The sequence below is a fragment of the Musa acuminata genome, chromosome BXJ1-4 (genome assembly GCF_036884655.1).
Source record: "Musa acuminata AAA Group cultivar baxijiao chromosome BXJ1-4, Cavendish_Baxijiao_AAA, whole genome shotgun sequence".
NCBI classification, from domain to species: Eukaryota; Viridiplantae; Streptophyta; class Magnoliopsida; order Zingiberales; family Musaceae; genus Musa; species Musa acuminata.
In genome coordinates, this window is record NC_088330.1 from 2,434,888 (window position 1) to 2,453,751 (window position 18,864).

Below are 18,864 nucleotides of genomic sequence, written 5' to 3' on the forward strand. Positions count from 1 at the left end.
TTAGTACTTTGTGGAGTCATTTTCAAAGGATATTTCAATTGGTTTATCAAAGATTACATGTCAAAATTGCTGCTTGATGGTATGCTAATGTTTCTTCTGAAATATTCTTATGCTGTGGGGGCCAACTCAGTCGGAATGCATGGCCAACTTGCAATGTGGTTTACCTTAACCACTGATTACAATACTGACCTTGTTAGTTTTGGATTATATGCCACTGGTGGAGGAAAGAAGGATCACCGGTGGCCGACATGCATCGTCACCGTCGTTATCATCTCCTTCCTCCAGCCATATTCCATCAATTCATTCGTACCGGAACCCGAAGAATTCCATCGCCAAACACACACAACGAAGTTAAAAACTAACAGCAATCTTCTGATGCAGTAAATCGATGGATAACCCTACTGAGATCGACATGCTTGGGAATCTTCTCATCGCCATCCTGTAGAGAACTGCCATGAAAGCTACCACACAAACCCTCGTACCTCTCTGATAGAAAACATCTTGACATTTGAGTTGAGTCACACTCAAAAGCCATTACTCATTATATTCTGTATACCTTCGATAACGCAACATGCATGGTTTTCCAATGCATTCCATTATTGCTTTTCGCACCATGAAAGCAGTCTCTGTTCCTCCCTCAGATCGTTCGAAGAAGCTTAAAAACTTGATGATGAGAGGGAGTACCATCTGTATACAAGAATCTCTTGAAGGTTGACGTACGTTTGTGATGGGTGTTTCACATTATCGGAGTTGACTTCTTCTTCTTTATAGCTTGCTTCCGACAGCTTATTTAGATCTCTGTTAAAACTCCATGAACTCAAGTAAAATTTTACTTGTTTCAGATAAAAACCGGTCAACTTAAGGAACAAAACACAAAGCTACGGTGTCACATGTGATATCAATGGTCAACGCTACAATATTCCATTATTTGGTCCATCAATAAAAATAAAAGAGCAAGCAGGATTAATCTATTTTACTATGATTATATCATAATAAAATTCTACTAGGTTAATCTCTTGAAGGTTAGATGAACTATCATCCACAACGTTCATGTTCTCAAAAGCTCTAGCTTGCAAGCCAAATCATCACAAATGAGCAAAACACTCTACGATACTTAAATTCTTTTCTTTAAACTGTAAGCCTAAATTTTCTTTATCCGATCTAAAATTTCATCTTTTTGTCGCCCACACTACAACACAAGTATTGTGATTTTGTATAACCAGAGTTATAAATATCTAATAAGATAATGTATATATTTTTTCTATCATAAGATCACTCAATCTTACGTTGGAGATGAAAATAATTTATTTTTGCGGTTATCATACGCAAGGTAAAATAGTATATTACTATAGTTGTCCTCCGTAGGAACAGTTCATCGAGGATCGAGGGATGGCTCAAAAGTGCAGGTCTACGGCTTCAGAGGCCACACAACCATTGCAAGCTCATCTCATCTTCGTGCCTTCTTCGACTGGCCACCACAAGAGCGCTGCTTGGCCTTGTAACAAAAACCATGAGCTGGGTTTCATGTGTGAGTGTCTCCCGAGAAGGAGGTGCACCCATCTGATGCAGGGCCAGGGTTGTGAGCCCTGACCATCTCCCCATGCCCCTACCTTGCCATCTTGTTGGAGGACAAACAATGTGTCCGATTAGAACCCTTGTTTAAAGTTGTGTTAAAGGGAATCACTCCCATGGCCAAACCACATTGCCTGTCTCGTACTCTTGTCCCCTCAAAAGCGGATTACCAATGTACTTATGATTGGCATTTATTACCTTCTAACTTAGCTATCCTTTTGGAACAAGTAGGGATAGGGTGGCACTGCTCAAAAAATAATTAAATAGCTAATATTTTTATGATCGTTCTTTGATGGTTGTCAAGATCAAAATCCAATACAGTGTTTGATGACCCTCGAGATTATTTGATTTGCCAAGATCGAATACACTATTAGTATATAATTAGGAATAAATTAATAAGACCAAAGTTTAATTTAAATACTAACGTAATGCCCAAATGGTCAATAATCTTGCATTGCATTGCGAAGATGATTTCCCTAAACCACTGTAATAAGTGTCCATGTTGCCATACACATTATCTTCTTAGTGTGCATGACGTCATAAACATTATCTTCTTAGTGTGTGTGTGTGCATCGATTGGAAGCTTAAGCTAACCCTCTCCTTGTTAGCAGTGACTACAGGATAGGAGGTCTCGAAAGTGGTTGCAATAATTATGTCAAGAAAAGGAAAGGATTGCACTCCAATTTCATTGATGGTGTTCACCATGCCTTGGATGATGCACCTCGCATGCCTTCATGATGTGCATCAACACACCTCACCAACACCACCAGTGTCATTCTTCCAAGGTCCTTATCTAAATTCGAGTTGCATCAAAGGCGACATTATATATGCGACTTAATATACTTAAAGTGTTCTCTTTTAATGTTAATTTTGTTAGTCAAGAAGCTCTTATCGTACATAACTCGAATCTTAATTGTGTTATCAACAAAGGATGTGGAAATATCAATGTATTTGTTCGTTTATGTACTTCTCAAAAAGATCTATGAATTGAAGAAAGGTGATTAGCCCCAAAATTATAATTTCTTTGATTGCATCTTAACAAAACAGCCATACAATACATAATTAAAAAAGACACGACGCTAAACGTCCACTTAGATATCTCAAACATGCGGATTTATCTCATGTATATATTAGACATATTTGTTCTCATCTCTCATTTTAATAGCTCCAAAAATTCCGACCAACTACGACCTCCCAATCCCACCAAGCCGCCCAAAGACCAGCATTGCCCATTTAGTCTCTTTCGACGTGCCAAGTGTCACTCCATTTCACCACAAGCGCAAGTAAATTAAATACCTCAATTATTTGATGCTTAACACCGAGTTCAAAACATGTGCACTGCATATAAGCTGACAAAGAAGAACTAACGTTGTTAATTCGATTAAGTATGAAGATTTCAAAGCTTAAGAATGCTCGATGACAACAGCGATTAGGATTAGATAGGATAGATAATGGTGGAGCGTTTTGGTAAATGCTGTGGCTGTCTCGGGGCATTTTGGTCCATGCGGTGTGTATATATATGATCTCCTCCTTCGGCAAATGGCTGGACGAGAACAGGTCTCACCGGATGACGAGGAAGGTCCACCCGAACGCCGCCGCTCCGGCTCGCGAGCCCCCGAGGATCGCCTCCTGTTGTGGCGGCGATGATGCGTGGGGGAAGGATAGCGCCGCGGTGCTGACGGTGTGGCGGAAGTCGCTGCTGTTCAGTTGCAGTGGGTTCACGGTCTTCGATGCCAAGGGCGACTTGGTGTTCCGAGTCGAAACCTACGGATCGGGGACCGCGGGGGAGCTCGTGCTCATGGATGCCGCCGGGAAGCCGTTGCTCACCCTGCGAAGAAAGGTACGTCCGAGTGGCTCAATGTGCTGCTACGCGAAGAGTGAGTTGACTCGGTAACCCCGGTTTGAGTGCAGAGGCTGAGTCTCGGGGAGAACTGGCTGATCTACGACGGGGAGGACGCCGGTAACCCACTGTACTCCGTCAGGAAGCACGTGAACCTCCGGCGCTGCAAGGCCCTCGCGCATGTGACCCCTTGCGGCAGCGACGGCTGTGGAGGGTATGAGGTGGAGGGGTCGTACTCGCGGCGGAGCTGCACAGTCTTTGACGACCGGGGGCGCGCCGTGGCGGAGGTCCAGCAAAAGGAGGCCGTCGGCGGCGTGGCCTTCGGTGGAGAGGTCTTTCGGCTGGTGGTCCAGCCGGATGTGAACGCGTGCCTCGCCATGGCCGTCCTCATCGCCCTCGATCAGATGTTCGGATCGAGATCCTAAGCTACCGATCATGGCCGTCAGACTCCTCTCTTCTCTTCCCGGCTCCTGCACCGGCTCAAAGATCCTTTTTGTTCTTTTCTTTTTTGTGTGTAGAAAATTGGGCCATTTATTGAACCATAGTTTTGGGCTAACTAAAATGTAAGTGTAAATAATTCCATTTAAAATAAATGAAAATTTGGAATAAGCAGATTCTGACAGCACTGGAATTAACACTACATGATTATGATGTTCCCATGCTTTGAGCACATATATCATTCTATATCTATATGTGGATGTGCAGCCATTGAGTCTGTACGATTCACTGAATTGCTGTGAGGCCTGTTTTTGTTGCTTTGATGAACATGAAGCAAAGAAATCGAGGGGACAAATATAAGCAACGCTTAATTTGTGATGTAGTGACAAAAGATGTACTGTTTCATGTAAATTATAGTCTCCCAGTGATAATTGTTGCATGCACATATAGTAGGGTGAGCTGTTGAGGTACATGAAAAAACAGTGGTTGGGGTAGATGAAGGAAGAATACATCATTCATTTCAAGCTATCATAGACTACTTATTTGTGTTCTAAAATAAAACTCCATGAGAGGAAATATATCAGATCGATCCCAAGATACCTATATATATATGTATATCTTCACACTCCTCTTGCATTATAAATGTTATACAGATAGAATGGTGTTTTGGAATCAACCGAGCATGATAGGGGTTATAAGATTTGACCTGCAATCAGATCAACACAAACGCTGATGCAATCATTTGATAAATATAAATAAATATATCAGTTGCCATTATAACAAGATTTCAGCTGTCAAACTATGGATGGCAAGCAAACCATGGAACAGAAGGAGATGGATGCACAGATATCTATCTGATCAAGTCCCATGAACTCGTGGTTTTAGTGTACAAGGTTGGACAGCATCTGCATCATAACATGTTGAATCCATTGTTCTTTTGCATTCGGGAGACTCCGTAGAAGCATCACTCGAAGGAGGCGTCTCAACTGCGTATACCCTTTCCAATGGAATATGTTTATTATGATGGCCAACTTTTCTTCGATGTGGACAGAGCAATCATAGTAATCAAACTGGACCGAACCGGCCGGTCCAATTGAAAGAACCATAAATCGGACGTCGGGTCTGTTCGGTTCGATTTTGGGCCGCTTTCGGACTTTGTCATGTGTTTGCCACGTCACTCGTTCAAGTAAATGGAGACTGGACTCGATTTCGAAATTTAAACGTGTCCGACCGTCGGGGGTCCGTTGGGCCTTCTACACATAAGAGGGGATTTGGAACGGCCCATCTCAAGTTGCCACGCTCGAGCTTTTCAAACGACGCGATGCGGCACCCTCTTTTCCCCCTCCTCTCAGATTCCTCCCCCTACTCACTCCCGATCTCGGCTGGCGAACTATCACATAAGAGGAGGATTCTCGACCGAAATCCAGAACTGGAGGTTCGATCGTTTAAGGAGGAGGGGAAGGAGAAGTGGGTTTGGAGGGGTCCGTTATGGAGAAGTACGAGAAGCTGGAGAAGGTCGGGGAGGGGACGTACGGGAAGGTGTACAAGGCGAAGGACAAGGCCACGGGGCAGCTCGTCGCCCTCAAGAAGACCCGCCTCCAGATGGACGAGGAGGGCATCCCCCCCACTTCCCTCCGCGAGATCTCCCTCCTCCAGTTGCTCTCCCGCTCCATCTACATCGTTCGGTGCGCCGATCCCCCATCCCCGTCACTTCCTGTTCCCTCCACTTTCGATCAATGACGGCTCATGTTTCGTTTCGTCCGAACTGATTGAATCGATCGCTTCCTTTTTTGATTCTTCTCTCTTGGGATCTCTTTTGGTGGTGTAGTTTGCTGAATGTGGAGCAAGTGAAGAAGAATAACAAGCCCATTCTCTATCTGGTGTTCGAGTATGTGGATACTGACCTCAAGAAGTTCATCGACTCCTATCGCAGGGGATCCAACCCCAGGCCGATCCCCTCCCCTGTCATTCAGGTGCTTGTCTTTGGACCTACGCGTTTCTTATTTTGAATTCCTTTAGTTTGAGAAAAATGGAGTTTGTGCGTCCTAGTTTATTGATCATACAGTGAATCAGTTAGGATTAATAGAATTTGGCTTTGGAAAACATGGATTTCTCGCTATTGAGTTGAATATTATGTCAATTTGTCTACAGTGAATCAGTAAAGATTCCTTCAGAGTAGCATTGTGCATACTACTGGAAAATAACCTTCTCTCTTTTGCATAGCAGAGCTTTTTGTATCAGTTATGTAAAGGAGTTGCACATTGTCATGGTCATGGAGTGCTTCACAGGTCTTTCTCTTTCTAGGTTCTCGTGTCTATATTTGGAAGGAATGTATATCATAAGCACCACGTATTTTACGCCCAATGTGATGCAATTGAAACAGGGATCTGAAGCCTCAAAATCTTCTTGTTGACAAAGAGAAGGGCATCTTGAAAATAGCCGATCTTGGGCTGGGAAGAGCCTTCACCATTCCTCTAAAGAGTTACACACACGAGGTCCTTAAGTACTTTGTCTATTTCCTTGTTTAGAAATGTGTTTCAACTCTATTTTCAGGTTTTCTAATTTGCTTTACTTTTACTTGAATTATGTGGTTAATTTCTTTATTTGTTTTGTTATGTAGATCGTAACGCTTTGGTATAGAGCTCCTGAGGTCTTGTTGGGAACAACCCACTACTCAACTGGAGTGGATATGTGGTCCATAGGATGTATATTTGGTACGATAACAACATTTTGTTTAGTTCATCATGTGAAATATCTTCCTACTCAGGCTTTAGTAGAAAAATAAGGATCTCATTTGAGTTTTTTTATTTGGTTAATGCAGAAGTAGACTTTTCTGTTTCCATATAGCATTATGTCAAGAACCATGTAACTAGTGGTAACTGCTTTGGGTATTGGAAGTTATTGAACATTTGGTCGGTCGGCTATTGGTGTGGCTCGTAGGCTCGCGAGGAATTGTCCGCTTTGGGTGATGGGCGTACCTGTAGGCTCGCAATTGGTGTGGCTCGTAAGCTCACAAGGAATTATCCATTTTGGGTGATAAGGGAGACTCGACGGACTTATGAGCCCTTACTTCCTATACTCATCAACCAATGTGGGACTAAATGACTTTATCAGTGCTCCCTTCCATAAGGGAGCCAAGGGCTCATAGCCGAAGTGCATGACTCGGGAGCGAGTTTGCTCGTCAATGTGACGGCCTCGGGCCCTCCTAACACCAATTTGATAAGGGACCATTTGGTTGATCAGCCATTGATATAGCCCTTAAGCTCGTGAGGAATTGTCAGTTTTGTGTGATAGGCATACCCATACGGTTTTGCCCTTTCATAGCTCGTGAGCTCCAAATGGTGCCTCTGAGGGTAAGGGAGACCCGACGGACTTATGAATCCTTGGTTCCTATACTCCTAAACCAATGTGGGACTAAATGATCTTATCAGTGCTCCCTCCCGTAGGGGAGCCAAGGGCTCATAGCCAAAGTGCATGGATCAGGAGCGGGTTTTTGCTCGGCTAAGGTGTAGGCCACGGGCCCTCCTTCTAGCGCTAATCTGATAAGGGACCATTTGGTCGGTCGATTATTGGTTCAGCCCGTAAGCTCGCGAGGAATTGTTCGCTTTGGGTGATGGACGTACTTGTATGGTTTTGCTCTTTCGAAGCTCCTGAGCTCCAAAAGGCGCTTCTGAGGGTAAGGGAGACTCGACGGACTTATGAGCCCTTGTTTCTCATACTCAACCAATATGGGACTAAATGGTCTTATCAGTGCTCTCTCCCGTAGGGGAGCCAAGGGATCATAGCCGAGGTGCATGGCTTGGGAGCAGGTTTGCTCAGTCGAGGTGCAGGCCTCAGGCCCTCCTTCCTCGAGCTCGACACCCTGTCGTCCGACTCGACGGACGACTCATTCTAAACCCAGTTGCAGTCGGTAAATCGATACCTGGACGAGGTCTAGAGAGAATTTCATAAGTCCAAGGAAGAATTTGGGGAAAGTACTTTGGCAAGATCCCCCTTTGTCTAGGAAATTCAAGACAAACCTATCCCCTTAAATTTCACCTCTCGACGTTGGAGGCCTATGATGGTGGTTCTGACTTGATGGAGCATGCCATAGCCTTCCGATTCCCTGATGTGTCGAGTGTTCCCTATCACCCTCTGAGGCCCGAATTGGACGTGGCACAACTGATTGAGGCTATTCTCGGTTTTGTCTTTTGACCAGCTTGTAAGAGAATTCGAGCTTCACTTCCTGGCCAGCATGCGACCCAAACCGTCCATAGCCATGCTCCTCTGGCTGAAGCAGAAGGAGGATGAATCCCTCTCCCTCTTTGTCATCCGCTTCGTTGTCGAGATCCAAGGGGTTCCAGACACTCACCCCTCGTTGGTTATGCAGGCATTCATGATGGGTCTACGACCTTCGAGGTTCTTTTGGTAGCTAGCCGAGAGGCTGCTAGCAACCATCCCCGAGATGCTCCAACGAGCCAACCATTATGTTGTCGCTAAGGCATTGGTGGTAGGAAAGCACGAGGAGTTGCACAAGAGGCCCCGCGTGAAGCAGTCCCGAGGTCAATCCTTGGTGCCATCGCTCCCAAGGCCTCCTTTGCCACCTCTCAACTTATGTAGAATGGCGATCTTCCTCCAAATTAGGGAGAAAGGGCTCTTAAGGGAGCCCAACCCATTGAAGACTCCGCACAAGTTTAGGGACTGATCCAAATATTATAGGTTCCACTGTGACTACTGTTGTGGGAAACAACTTTGAGCCGTGGCCTCGGGGCCGACGCGGCTCGGTTCGGGTCCGGACGACGGGGATCTCCCTGGGGCGTTCCTCGAGCCCGCTGAGGCGGTCGGGTGCGGTGTCCGATCGGGACGGTGTAGCCGTCTCCTCCGGGCAGGAACTCCTCGCCTACGCGTCCGGAGGGGACCTTCGGCTTCGCACCTGCACAAAGGTCGGGCCGAGGCGCTCCGCCCGACCCCTCCGACGATCAAGTTAGCACATGTGGAGGGGGTTTCAGATGAAGAAGTGTTTTTGTGTGTCTGTCCCTCTCCCTTTTCTAATGAACGAGAGGGTATTTATAGGGAAGCATACTGCTTCTTGAGCTGCCCGCTTGCAGGGGGCAGGCTGGTAGCGTCTGACTTTGTGTTAGCGTGGCGTGAAGAATTGAGCTTTGGCAGGATGTTAATGTGCCTCGGTCGGCGTTCCGATCTGCATTGACCAGGTGCTGTTGCGTGAGGCATCATCTGACGCCAGCCGAGTCTTATCATAATTACTATCCTCATCATATTCCCCCCCCCGAAGGAAGTCATGTCGTAAAAAGCGGGGATCCGAGGCATGGCTTCGGCTTTGAGAAACTGTCCCAGCAGGGCGTCTTGCTGGAGGTGTGGGAATCGTGGAGTTTAGCAACTAAGACCGAGGCACATTAACATCCTGCCAAAGCTCAATTCTTCATGCCATGCCAACACAAAGTCAGACGCTACCAGCCTGCCCCCTGCAAGCGGGCAGCTCAGGAAGTAGTATGCTTCCCTATAAATACCCTCTCGTTCATTAGAAAAGGGAGAGGGACAGACACACAAAAACACTTCTTCATCTGAAACCCCCTCCACATGTGCTAACTTGATCGTCGGAGGGGTCGGGCCGAGGGCGCTTGGCCCGACCTTTGTGCAGGTGCGAAGCCGAAGGTCCCCTCCGGACGTGCAGGCGAGGAGTTCCTGCCCGAAGGAGATAGCTACACCGTCCCGATCGGACACCGCACCCGACCGCCTCAGCGGGCTCGAGGAACGCCCCAGGGAGATCCCCGTCGTCCGGACCCGAACCGAGCCGCGTCGGCCCCGAGGCCACGGCTCAAAGTTGTTTCCCACAACAACTACAGCCACGACACTAAGGAGTGTCAAGATCTAAAGTACTAGATTGAGGAGCTCATTCGTAGGGGCAACCTTAGGAAGCCCCAAGAGCCCTCTCCACACCCTCACGGCCTAGTTGAGAAGCAGATCGATGCCATCGTTGGAGATCCAGCATCTGGGGGAGACAGCATGTCTGGACAAAAATATTACACTCGAGCTATTGTGGAGAAGCATCCCAAGCAGAGGGATGGGTCCGAAATCACCTTCGACTCGGGCGAAGCCGAGTACCCCGACCACGATGATGCCCTAGTGATCTTAGTCGGAATAGCCAATGCTCGAGTGAAGAGGGTGATGGTAGACATCGAGAGCTCCACCGACGTGCTATACCTCAACGCTTTCTAGAAGCTCGACCTAACAAAAAAGGATCTCACTCTGATAACCTTGGCACTCATTGGGTTCACGGGGGATTCCATCTCTCCCCTCAGAACCACCACCATGCTCATCACCATCGAGGAGGAGTCGACATGATACCTCACAGTCGGCGTGATGCAAGGGCATGGTACAAATTGAAAGGGACACAGCAGGCACCACGATGATGTGCGGTCGTGCCCATGTCGCTTGATGTCGTACAAGACGGCGTCACACGGCATGGAACCGTACAAGTTGACCCGCGCTGTCCGGGGAATACGTATCGGCTACTCGAAGCATTAACGAGCTGAGTATAGAAGACCCCCGTGATAGATATAAATGTCGACCCCTTGGCCAGTGCTAGGGGAGGACCTCGAACACTCAAAACACCCTTAGACCCAGATACTAAAGCTTCAGAGGGGTCGAGTTGAGAGTCCCCTTCCTGACGTTGACCTTTTATGTAGGAAGGCGGCACTGAAGCGGGAACTCAAAGTCCCACCTCAGGTTGGCCCTGATGATGCCAACCCCGACCCGACCTTATCTTTCCATCCTCATCTTGGACACTCACGTGAATGCCCTCGCACGATCAGGATTGGACCAAGCCGTATTGACTCCCAAGACATGACACGAAGACACAAACACTCTTACACTTGACTAATGTCATGGTCTAGCATCCTAATACATAATGAATCTACTAGAGGTTCAAGTTAGACAGATGGATCATTGTTTGGTCTATTGCATACATGATCACGTGCTCCCCTCCAGGAGTACAATTTAGGTTCATGTGAATGCTTGATAAATTTTATAGCAAGTTTCCCATTCAAAAACGTTAGGCCACTTTTGGGTGAAACAGACTTTGGAAGATGTGCTAGGTGGATTTTAAATGAGTGGAGACAAAATTGATTTTAATTCTGGACCAACATTTTTGCACTTATCCACCGACCTAACATTCATTTTGGGCAAATTGATCCACAAAGTTCAGTGGGTCTGGCGAAATCATCTTAACATTCATCTGATGGAACTAACAAGAACTGGTGTGTTCCCAAATCTACTTATTGTATTCTGATTATTACATGCCACACAATTTGCGCCATGATTATTTTTGTCTTGATTATCCATAATATGTTCTTTTTTTTATGCTTTAGTGTCATTTTATGCTCTCTCTAGATAATGAATATCAATGTCACGAATCTTGACCATGCCGGTCATAGGGACCAGTTCATACCATTCAATAATTTTCAGGTCCAAAACATATATCTTGATGTCAGTACAGTACAATTTATTTTTATTTCTATAGTATTATGTCCAATGATACCAGGTTGTATGGACTGGTATACCGCCAAGATAGTGGTACCCTACCTTACTGATAGGTTACCGAAATTGGTATTAGATGGAGAAATTGGTTTCACGACTGACAACTTAACTAACATATTGGCACTGGTTTTGGTGTCAATTAGTATACTAACAATCATTATTTTGGTTTGCTTTGTGATACAATTTTTAAAAATGAACCAAGTTTCAGATAATGAAATTGCCATGTATTTCTGATGAGATTACTCTTGAATAGCAGTCTAAGTTTGCTCATTGATTTGGTTGTTAAACGAGGCACAAAATTTGCATCAGTCTTGTATTGTCGCCTTCCTTGTGTGTCTTATGTGCTAAATTCATTTTGTTTTAATTATTAGCTATGACTTTTCGTTATAAAGTGGGTTCTCTTGCCATGCAGTTAAGTCTCAGGCATGACAAAATGGCAAGAAGCCAAACTACTATGACCAAAACCATTTATGATCTCAAGTGTCTTCACATGTTATCCATTGCCTTAATTTTTTTTGTATTATTCTACTTTTTTCCTTACACTTCTTTTGGATATGTTCCTCATTTTCATTGGCTTCAGCCCCTTGAAGGTTTTCTTTTTCTAGCTTATGAATAGGTTCAAAATTTATGGTACAATCACTTCTCCCAGGTACTATATGTACTAGGTCCATTGTCTAGTCTTCTCTTAAAGTAGATTCTCTAAGATGCATCTTCTCATTCTGTTGAATTCAACTGTTGTTCTGAACTTGTGAGACACTGTTCAGCTCTTCACTTTTTATTCCCTTTTGAGGTCTGTTATGATACCTGACAAATCTTCAGACTGGACTAGTCATCACTTGATGAATGTTTTATGTATTCTTCTATGATGATATTTTAGCAAGGTGAATGTCCCTCATCTGCCAAGGCACAGCATTCTTCAGGATCTAATACAGTTGAAGAAGGTTGCCCCCTTGAGCTTCTTTGGAGGATGTGTTAAAGCAGTTCAGAATACCTATAGCCAACTATTGCAGAAGAGGATATGCCATCTGGTCTGCTATTAATTTCTTAGTTTTCTTGTTGACACAGCTGAAATGGTGCGAAGACAACTACTTTTTCCTGGTGACTCGGAGTTGCAGCAATTACTTCACATCTTCAGGTTCGTTTTCCTACCTATCAAGTTCTTAGCTGATTTAAGTGTGGTCCTCCTTGTCAAGGTTAAAAAGAAATTCAGGTTATGAAAACACTGTTATGCTATCATATTCAGGTTGTATATGGTCCTGTATTCGTGTATAATTTTATAATGTGTTAAGAAATTTAAATGCAACAGGATTTGATATTTTGAAATAATTCGACTGAAATGAATCAGATAATAATTCATAATAGCTTTTCTCAAAAGAGATACAATAAAATTATCATGGCTTCTGCAAAAAGTATATATCATATTCAGGTTGTATACGGTCCTGTATTCTTGTATAATTTTATAATGTGTTGAGAAATTTAAATGCAACAGGATTTGATATTTTGAAATCATTTGACTGAAATGAATCAGATAATAATTCATAATAGCTTTTCCCAAAAGAGATATAATAAAATTCTCATGGCTTCTGCAAAATGTATATTGCATTCTGTATATTTTGTAGAACTCGGCCTGCTACTTGGCAACAAAAGATGTGAATTACTTTCATTGTTAATCCCATTTTCTTTTCCTTTTCCTTTTTATCATGTAAAAATAAGTTTGAAAACGTTTCTCAAGTAAATATGTAGAGATCTCTCCTTTTTTTTTTCGCTATTTGTGTTCTATTTGCTCAATTGATCAATATATAATGTTTCCCCAAGCATATTTAAAGTAGAGCTGTTGAAGTGCCCGAATTTTGCGTTCGATATCCTGCTGCTACATATTCCATTTTCACTTGAGAGTTGACATAAAATTCTCCCGTGAAGGCTTTTAGGGACTCCAACTGAGGAACAGTGGCCTGGAGTTGGCTTACTGCGGGATTGGCATGAGTATCCACAGTGGAAACCTCAAAACTTGGCACGTGCAGTTCCGGCATTGGAACCTGAAGGCGTTGACCTTTTATCGGTAAATCAAAGCTTAACTTTGTAGTTAATTTAGGAAGCCTTGTGGCAGAATTTAGATTGTTAATTCAGGCTAAGTTGATGAGTGAAGTTGCAATCTTCATTTGATTCAGTAGATTTTGTTGTGGGTTTTCACCTGTTATTAAGATATGGATCTGGCTTTCTCAAATTATTAGTCCCAACAAAAGTGTATAAATTTGTCATGCCAATGTGGAAGTTCTCACTTATGTTATTAGATCAAGATATAAAACTATATAAAGTGTCATTTTCACTTTTTCTTTAATAAATTTCTGATATCACATCCTTCTCCGATTGATAGCAACCTTTACTCTTTTTGACGAGTAGAACAACTTACGATTATTGAGGTAGGGATATTTGTTCATTATTTTATATGATCTGATCATTTAAACTTGATGTATGGTCAAGTATTTAGAAATTTTTTTAGAATTAATGTCTGAGGTATTACAGTCTGATATTTGCATAAATGCTCCTCTGTGGTAGTTTATTATATCTTGGTTAAGATATAGTGTTGAGTTACCTAAAATAATTTTCTTGTCCACAACTATGTTTTGCAACTGATGATTGTTGCTGTTTCCTGGTGCAAAAAATCTTTCAGAAGATGCTTCAATATGACCCAGCCAACCGGATATCAGCTAAAGCAGCAATGGATCATCCCTATTTCGATTCCCTCGACAAGTCACAATTTTAGTGCCTACTACAATTCTGACGTGCTAAAGTCAGAGTAGGAGTTCTTCTTCAGTACTCGTGTTGTCATCACATCTGTTGTACACTTTTTCGTCATGGAGCAATGCATTGATCGATGCCTATCGTTGTGTAATGTTTTTTCTGTTAATTTCTCTCGACAAGAACTGATATTGCTTGCTTAACCTGTAGTTTGTACAGGATTCTTTTATTATTGATCGACCCACCTATCCTCGAGGTGCTAAAAGAACGCAACGAGGATACGAAGCACATAAACATACAAGCTTCTAAAATCCATCCGGATGCACAGTCACCCTCCACCGTCTGTTAAGTTAATACTCGCCAATATAACATCCAATGATATTTTAGTGATTGAATGTTATAAACGAAATATTTAATGTAATGTTTTACATAGTCTATAGAGAACTACGTTATTTACTAGTTTATTTGATGTAATATGTATGCATATTTATTTTTTTTATACTTTATATAGTATATAAGAACTTATAGTAAATTTGACAATTCTATTTTGGTTGACTTTGATGATTGTTTTAGACTTGTAAATAAAAATTATGTACGGTTATTATGCTGAAGTTAAATTGTTAAAAATAGATCATCCAAATAGTTATTTTGAAGGTTTTCTAGTTTTGTTAAGTGGTGCGAAGTATCAACCAATATAGTACGCAGGAGCTACTTGGTGGTACATGATTAGATGGGTCTTTGTGGTGTTGTCTAGGGTTGGTTCATTATCTTGTTTCACAGTAGTGTTATGTGAGCACTTGTTGAGACTTTTAGCTCTTACATATCATCTTTGTCGCATGATTATTTAGAGCTTGGAAAGTATATGTTTATAATTTGTATTGCATATTTAGTATTTGTTGAGATTGTTGCTTGTGGATCCTAAATTAAACCCTTTTTTTAACTCGTGTTCTCTTTTGTAAATCATTAAGAGACTATAAGAGGTTTTGGAGAGGTTGACCCTTTGTGGATGGACATGCAAGAGTGTCACACGATTTAGGTAAAATCAGCTAAATCCATGATAGATGATATTAAAGTGAGACAAGCACAGTTAGAAATACTTTAAATGTAAATATGAGGGATCTAATAGGGCTACATTGAGAGTAGTCAGCAAGCATAATCATTTGGGGGAAACATACATGAGATGCAGGGAAAAGAGTTGCTTAAAGGTGCATACATCCGAGATTAGCATTCAGATGCTAGCCAACTCTTTGTGCGAGAGGCATTATAAAGATAAGTGAGTTGGGACGAATGCATAGCACCAAAAGATTGGGATGGCTGAGTTTAAGTTACGTCTCGACGTTGACAACCAAACTTGATGGTGTTGAAGGCAAATAAGGCATTTAGCAAAAAATGAGACCATATGGTAGGATAGGTTGTTCAACAATAAAAAAAATTATACAAAACTCTCATAGGTTAGGAGAATTATTAACTCGAAGAATTTAATACTTATGCAAGAGCTTGTATGTGGACGACGAGCCGTCTGTGACCATTCTAAGATGACTGAAACTCAACACCATAGAGTATTAAAACTTTCTCTTCGGTATGGGAAGGATATATTTGTAGAAGGCTGAAGTGTGTAGTAAGTTTAACATATTACTAGGTATTGAGAGGTGTATGGAGGGTTGTATTGATGAATAATGCATAGTTTGTTCAGCAAAGCGTAGTAATCTAAGAGGATGGTGGCCTCCAAACCTTTGGAAGGAAAGGATCTGAAAAGAAAAGTTACTCTAATAAGATAGATATCTAGGAAAGATAAGTCTCAGTCCTCTAAAGGGAAAATCATATGTAACGAACTACACATGTTGAGGAGGGGTACCTTAAGACAACAACTCCACAAAGCTTGATGGATCGAGTAAGCAGCGAGGAGTTATCGCATGAGGCAATACATTAGTAAATGCATTGTGAGATCAAGTTAGAGAGTGACCCAAGATAATACTAAATGAAGGCGTACTTAGAGTTAATATGGGGATCAGACTCAATGGAGGGCTGACCCATGAAATGGTGGGTGTGAGAGCCACTATCAACTCAATGCAAACCAAGGAGCGGAGTAACTTGGGTGGAACTTGAAAAATATCTAAGCCGCATAAAGAGAGTTGACATATATGTCAAAACTTAGAATGGAGGTACGAAGCTTTTCTTAGGTGAAGGACATGAACTCTTGTGAGGAGCGGGAGCATATTATTACAATGGTCCCTCGTTCTACATGGTGCAAAAAATGAATGGAGTTTTAAGACACATGCATCTTATCTCTGAGATGCATTTGACTAAGGAATTCAGGTAACTCAACTTGCAGAGGCACGATTAGAGTCAGAAGGTCTTGGTATAATGCAAAAGGATATGAAGGTGGGTACTCTTGAAGAATATACTGTAGTGTTGTTATTCGAGTTATTGCAAAGGAATGGTGTACAGTGGAGATTGTGTTGGGGAGTAGAGGCCTATGATCCAAATAATGACATATCAATTTTAACAAAGTTAGTAGACTTTGAAAGATGCTATACGATAAACTGTCCTAGAATTATGCTTTATTTGGGTGGATAAAGATCAATTGCTAAAGGACGAACACAATCAGATTTGACGGAGGCCTTACGATGTGTTGGCAAAGGTCACACATGAAGAGATTATAGTTTGAGTTCATCTTACAAAGATTATAATACAATAGAGATGCCACCGAGCGGTAACATAGTATGGCGAATCATGGTGAAATAGTTTAAGGCAATGCAACATGTAAAAGAGAAGTCCCACGGGGGACTTGATTATATGGAGGTATAATCATAGCTATTGGGAGCTCTACTTTAGTGAATAACATAACGATAAGAAGGACTATAAATTCAAGAAGTGAATGTCATGGCATCGTAGAGATGAGTCTTCCGTGCATGCATCAAATTTTGCATTGAATGAAGCCTTAGTTATCAGTATATAGAGGTTATATATCATTAAGAGGGAATTCCGAGTGCAAGTACTAGTGAGTTCCATGAGGGATTTGATCATACAAAGTATAATAAAAAACTATTAGGAGCTTCACTTTAGTAACAACATGATGACAACAAGGGCTATGAATTCAAAGAGTAAATGTCATGGTACCACAAAGGCAGGTCTTTTGTGTGTGCATCAAATTTTACATCGGATGAAACATTTAATTATCATCATATGGGAGTTGTGTACCACCGAGAAAAAATTCTGAGTGCAAGTACCAGTGAGTCCCATGGAGTAGCTAGAGAGTTGGACTACTCTAGAATTTATGTTCATTTAAAGGGGCATGGTAAGTTAGAGGATAAAACCGGCATTGCTATTAAGGAAGCAGAGGAGAATAGAATCAGTGCAAGCCCTACAATATGATGGCGAATGCCATATATAAAAGTTACAGTCTGTCTTCCATCAATTAACAAGAACTACTTGAAGAACATATATGTGTTGAAGCTGGTGGTTTAAAGGAGCGAGGAAGTGATGACGAGTCTAAATGAACTCATCTACCTAAGACTAAGCATCAGTTAGAATGGAGATGGACTCGGAATAGTGTCACAATGCTAAAGAGACGAATCTATTGATCACAAAGAAATAGACATAGATAAGGCTTTAAACTTTGTAAGGCCAATGTCAACGAGCTTCTCATCAAAATAGCTAAAAGTAAAAGACTTCGGATTGATATAGAAATACTTGACCAAAGAACGAAGTAGATAGTATGCGATGTTGTACCTTTTATACTCAGAAGAGTAGATGACAAAAATGATGGAGAAAACTGTACAATCCCAAAGGCGACCAAAAATGTTGGAAAGTTACTCCAAGTCGTCGAGGTAATGTTTTACTTTTTTTAGGCAAAACTTCTTGCATTTTAGATGTTTGATAACAACGAGAAGGTGAATCACAATAGCTAACTCAATGCAATGAGTGTAAACACTTTAAGCGCTTCAGAAGTATAAGCAAAAAGCAGGTGAAGGTTAGTGATCAGGTCAATGCATGAAGTACAACCCTTGAGAAGATGGACAAAGTCGAGTAATTTTTATCTTTTCAACTCTTAAAAAAATAAATAAAATCAAGTATCTTAATTTTCTTATTTATTTAGCAAAGGAGCTTTGTGTATGTTCAATGACCCTTCAAAAAAACTTAGTGGAAGAAATTTAGTTATCAAATTTTCACCAATAGTGATCTGCGCTATCGAGAGTAGACTATCTGCTCCATTTCCTAATAGAATATCAATCAAAAGTAAAAGTGATAGAAACTTAATTAGAAGTGACAATTAAGTATAAGAGAAATCGATGGACAAATTTTATAAACGGAAGACCCAAAAAGCTTCAAAGTCAATGGGGCAATATTTGTTAAAACTCCAATAGACATCCATCTAATTCAAGTGGCATAAGATATTTGAGATATCATTGCATAATAAGAAGAGTCTTTTTCTTCATATAAATGATCTGCAGGAACCAACAAGAATTAACACAACTCAGGTGATCCTACACTAAAATCAGTCATCCGCGATTTGAGGTAATGTTGTAGATCAAAGTTTGACTACTTAATAAAAGCAGTGAAATACAATCAGGAGCTAAGAACAACTAGAGCAAAAGATTAAAGATTCAACAAAGGTGATGAGATGCAGCACTCACAAATGTTTCAACAAGGACGTCAAATGAATAAATGGGGGAAAATGTTACAGACAAAATTGTAACTAAGATATTTGATGTAATGCTCATGTATATCTATGTCTT

At 41.9% G+C, this 18,864-nt stretch overlaps 2 protein-coding genes across 2 annotated transcripts; both read left to right on the top strand.

Moving 5' to 3' along the window:
- The first annotated feature begins 3,107 nt into the window (after positions 1 to 3,107).
- LOC103980508 (protein LURP-one-related 8) lies at positions 3,108 to 4,027 on the top strand. Its single transcript, XM_009396948.3, has 2 exons — positions 3,108 to 3,412; positions 3,484 to 4,027. Exons 1-2 carry the CDS (start codon positions 3,140 to 3,142, stop codon positions 3,835 to 3,837), a joined length of 627 nt encoding a protein of 208 aa, XP_009395223.2. The 5' UTR covers positions 3,108 to 3,139; the 3' UTR covers positions 3,838 to 4,027.
- A 1,202-nt stretch (positions 4,028 to 5,229) lies between these two features.
- Positions 5,230 to 14,352, top strand: LOC135641210 (cyclin-dependent kinase B1-1-like). Its single transcript, XM_065156410.1, has 8 exons — positions 5,230 to 5,535; positions 5,679 to 5,823; positions 6,077 to 6,138; positions 6,234 to 6,345; positions 6,471 to 6,564; positions 12,452 to 12,521; positions 13,307 to 13,445; positions 14,058 to 14,352. Exons 1-8 carry the CDS (start codon positions 5,339 to 5,341, stop codon positions 14,148 to 14,150), a joined length of 912 nt encoding a protein of 303 aa, XP_065012482.1. The 5' UTR covers positions 5,230 to 5,338; the 3' UTR covers positions 14,151 to 14,352.
- The last annotated feature ends 4,512 nt before the right edge of the window (positions 14,353 to 18,864 follow it).

What these genes read in the sequence shown, in the direction of transcription:
- LOC103980508 (XM_009396948.3), top strand. Translation starts at nt 3,140, where the DNA reads ATGACGAGGAAGGTCCACCCGAACGCCGCCGCTCCGGCTCGCGAGCCC. An exon ending in TGCTCACCCTGCGAAGAAAG is followed by an intron (nt 3,413 to 3,483) that starts GTACGTCCGAGT and finishes GTTTGAGTGCAG; the next exon opens with AGGCTGAGTCTCGGGGAGAA.
- LOC135641210 (XM_065156410.1), top strand. Translation starts at nt 5,339, where the DNA reads ATGGAGAAGTACGAGAAGCTGGAGAAGGTCGGGGAGGGGACGTACGGG. An exon ending in CAATTACTTCACATCTTCAG is followed by an intron (nt 12,522 to 13,306) that starts GTTCGTTTTCCT and finishes TCTCCCGTGAAG; the next exon opens with GCTTTTAGGGACTCCAACTG. An exon ending in AAGGCGTTGACCTTTTATCG is followed by an intron (nt 13,446 to 14,057) that starts GTAAATCAAAGC and finishes AAAATCTTTCAG; the next exon opens with AAGATGCTTCAATATGACCC.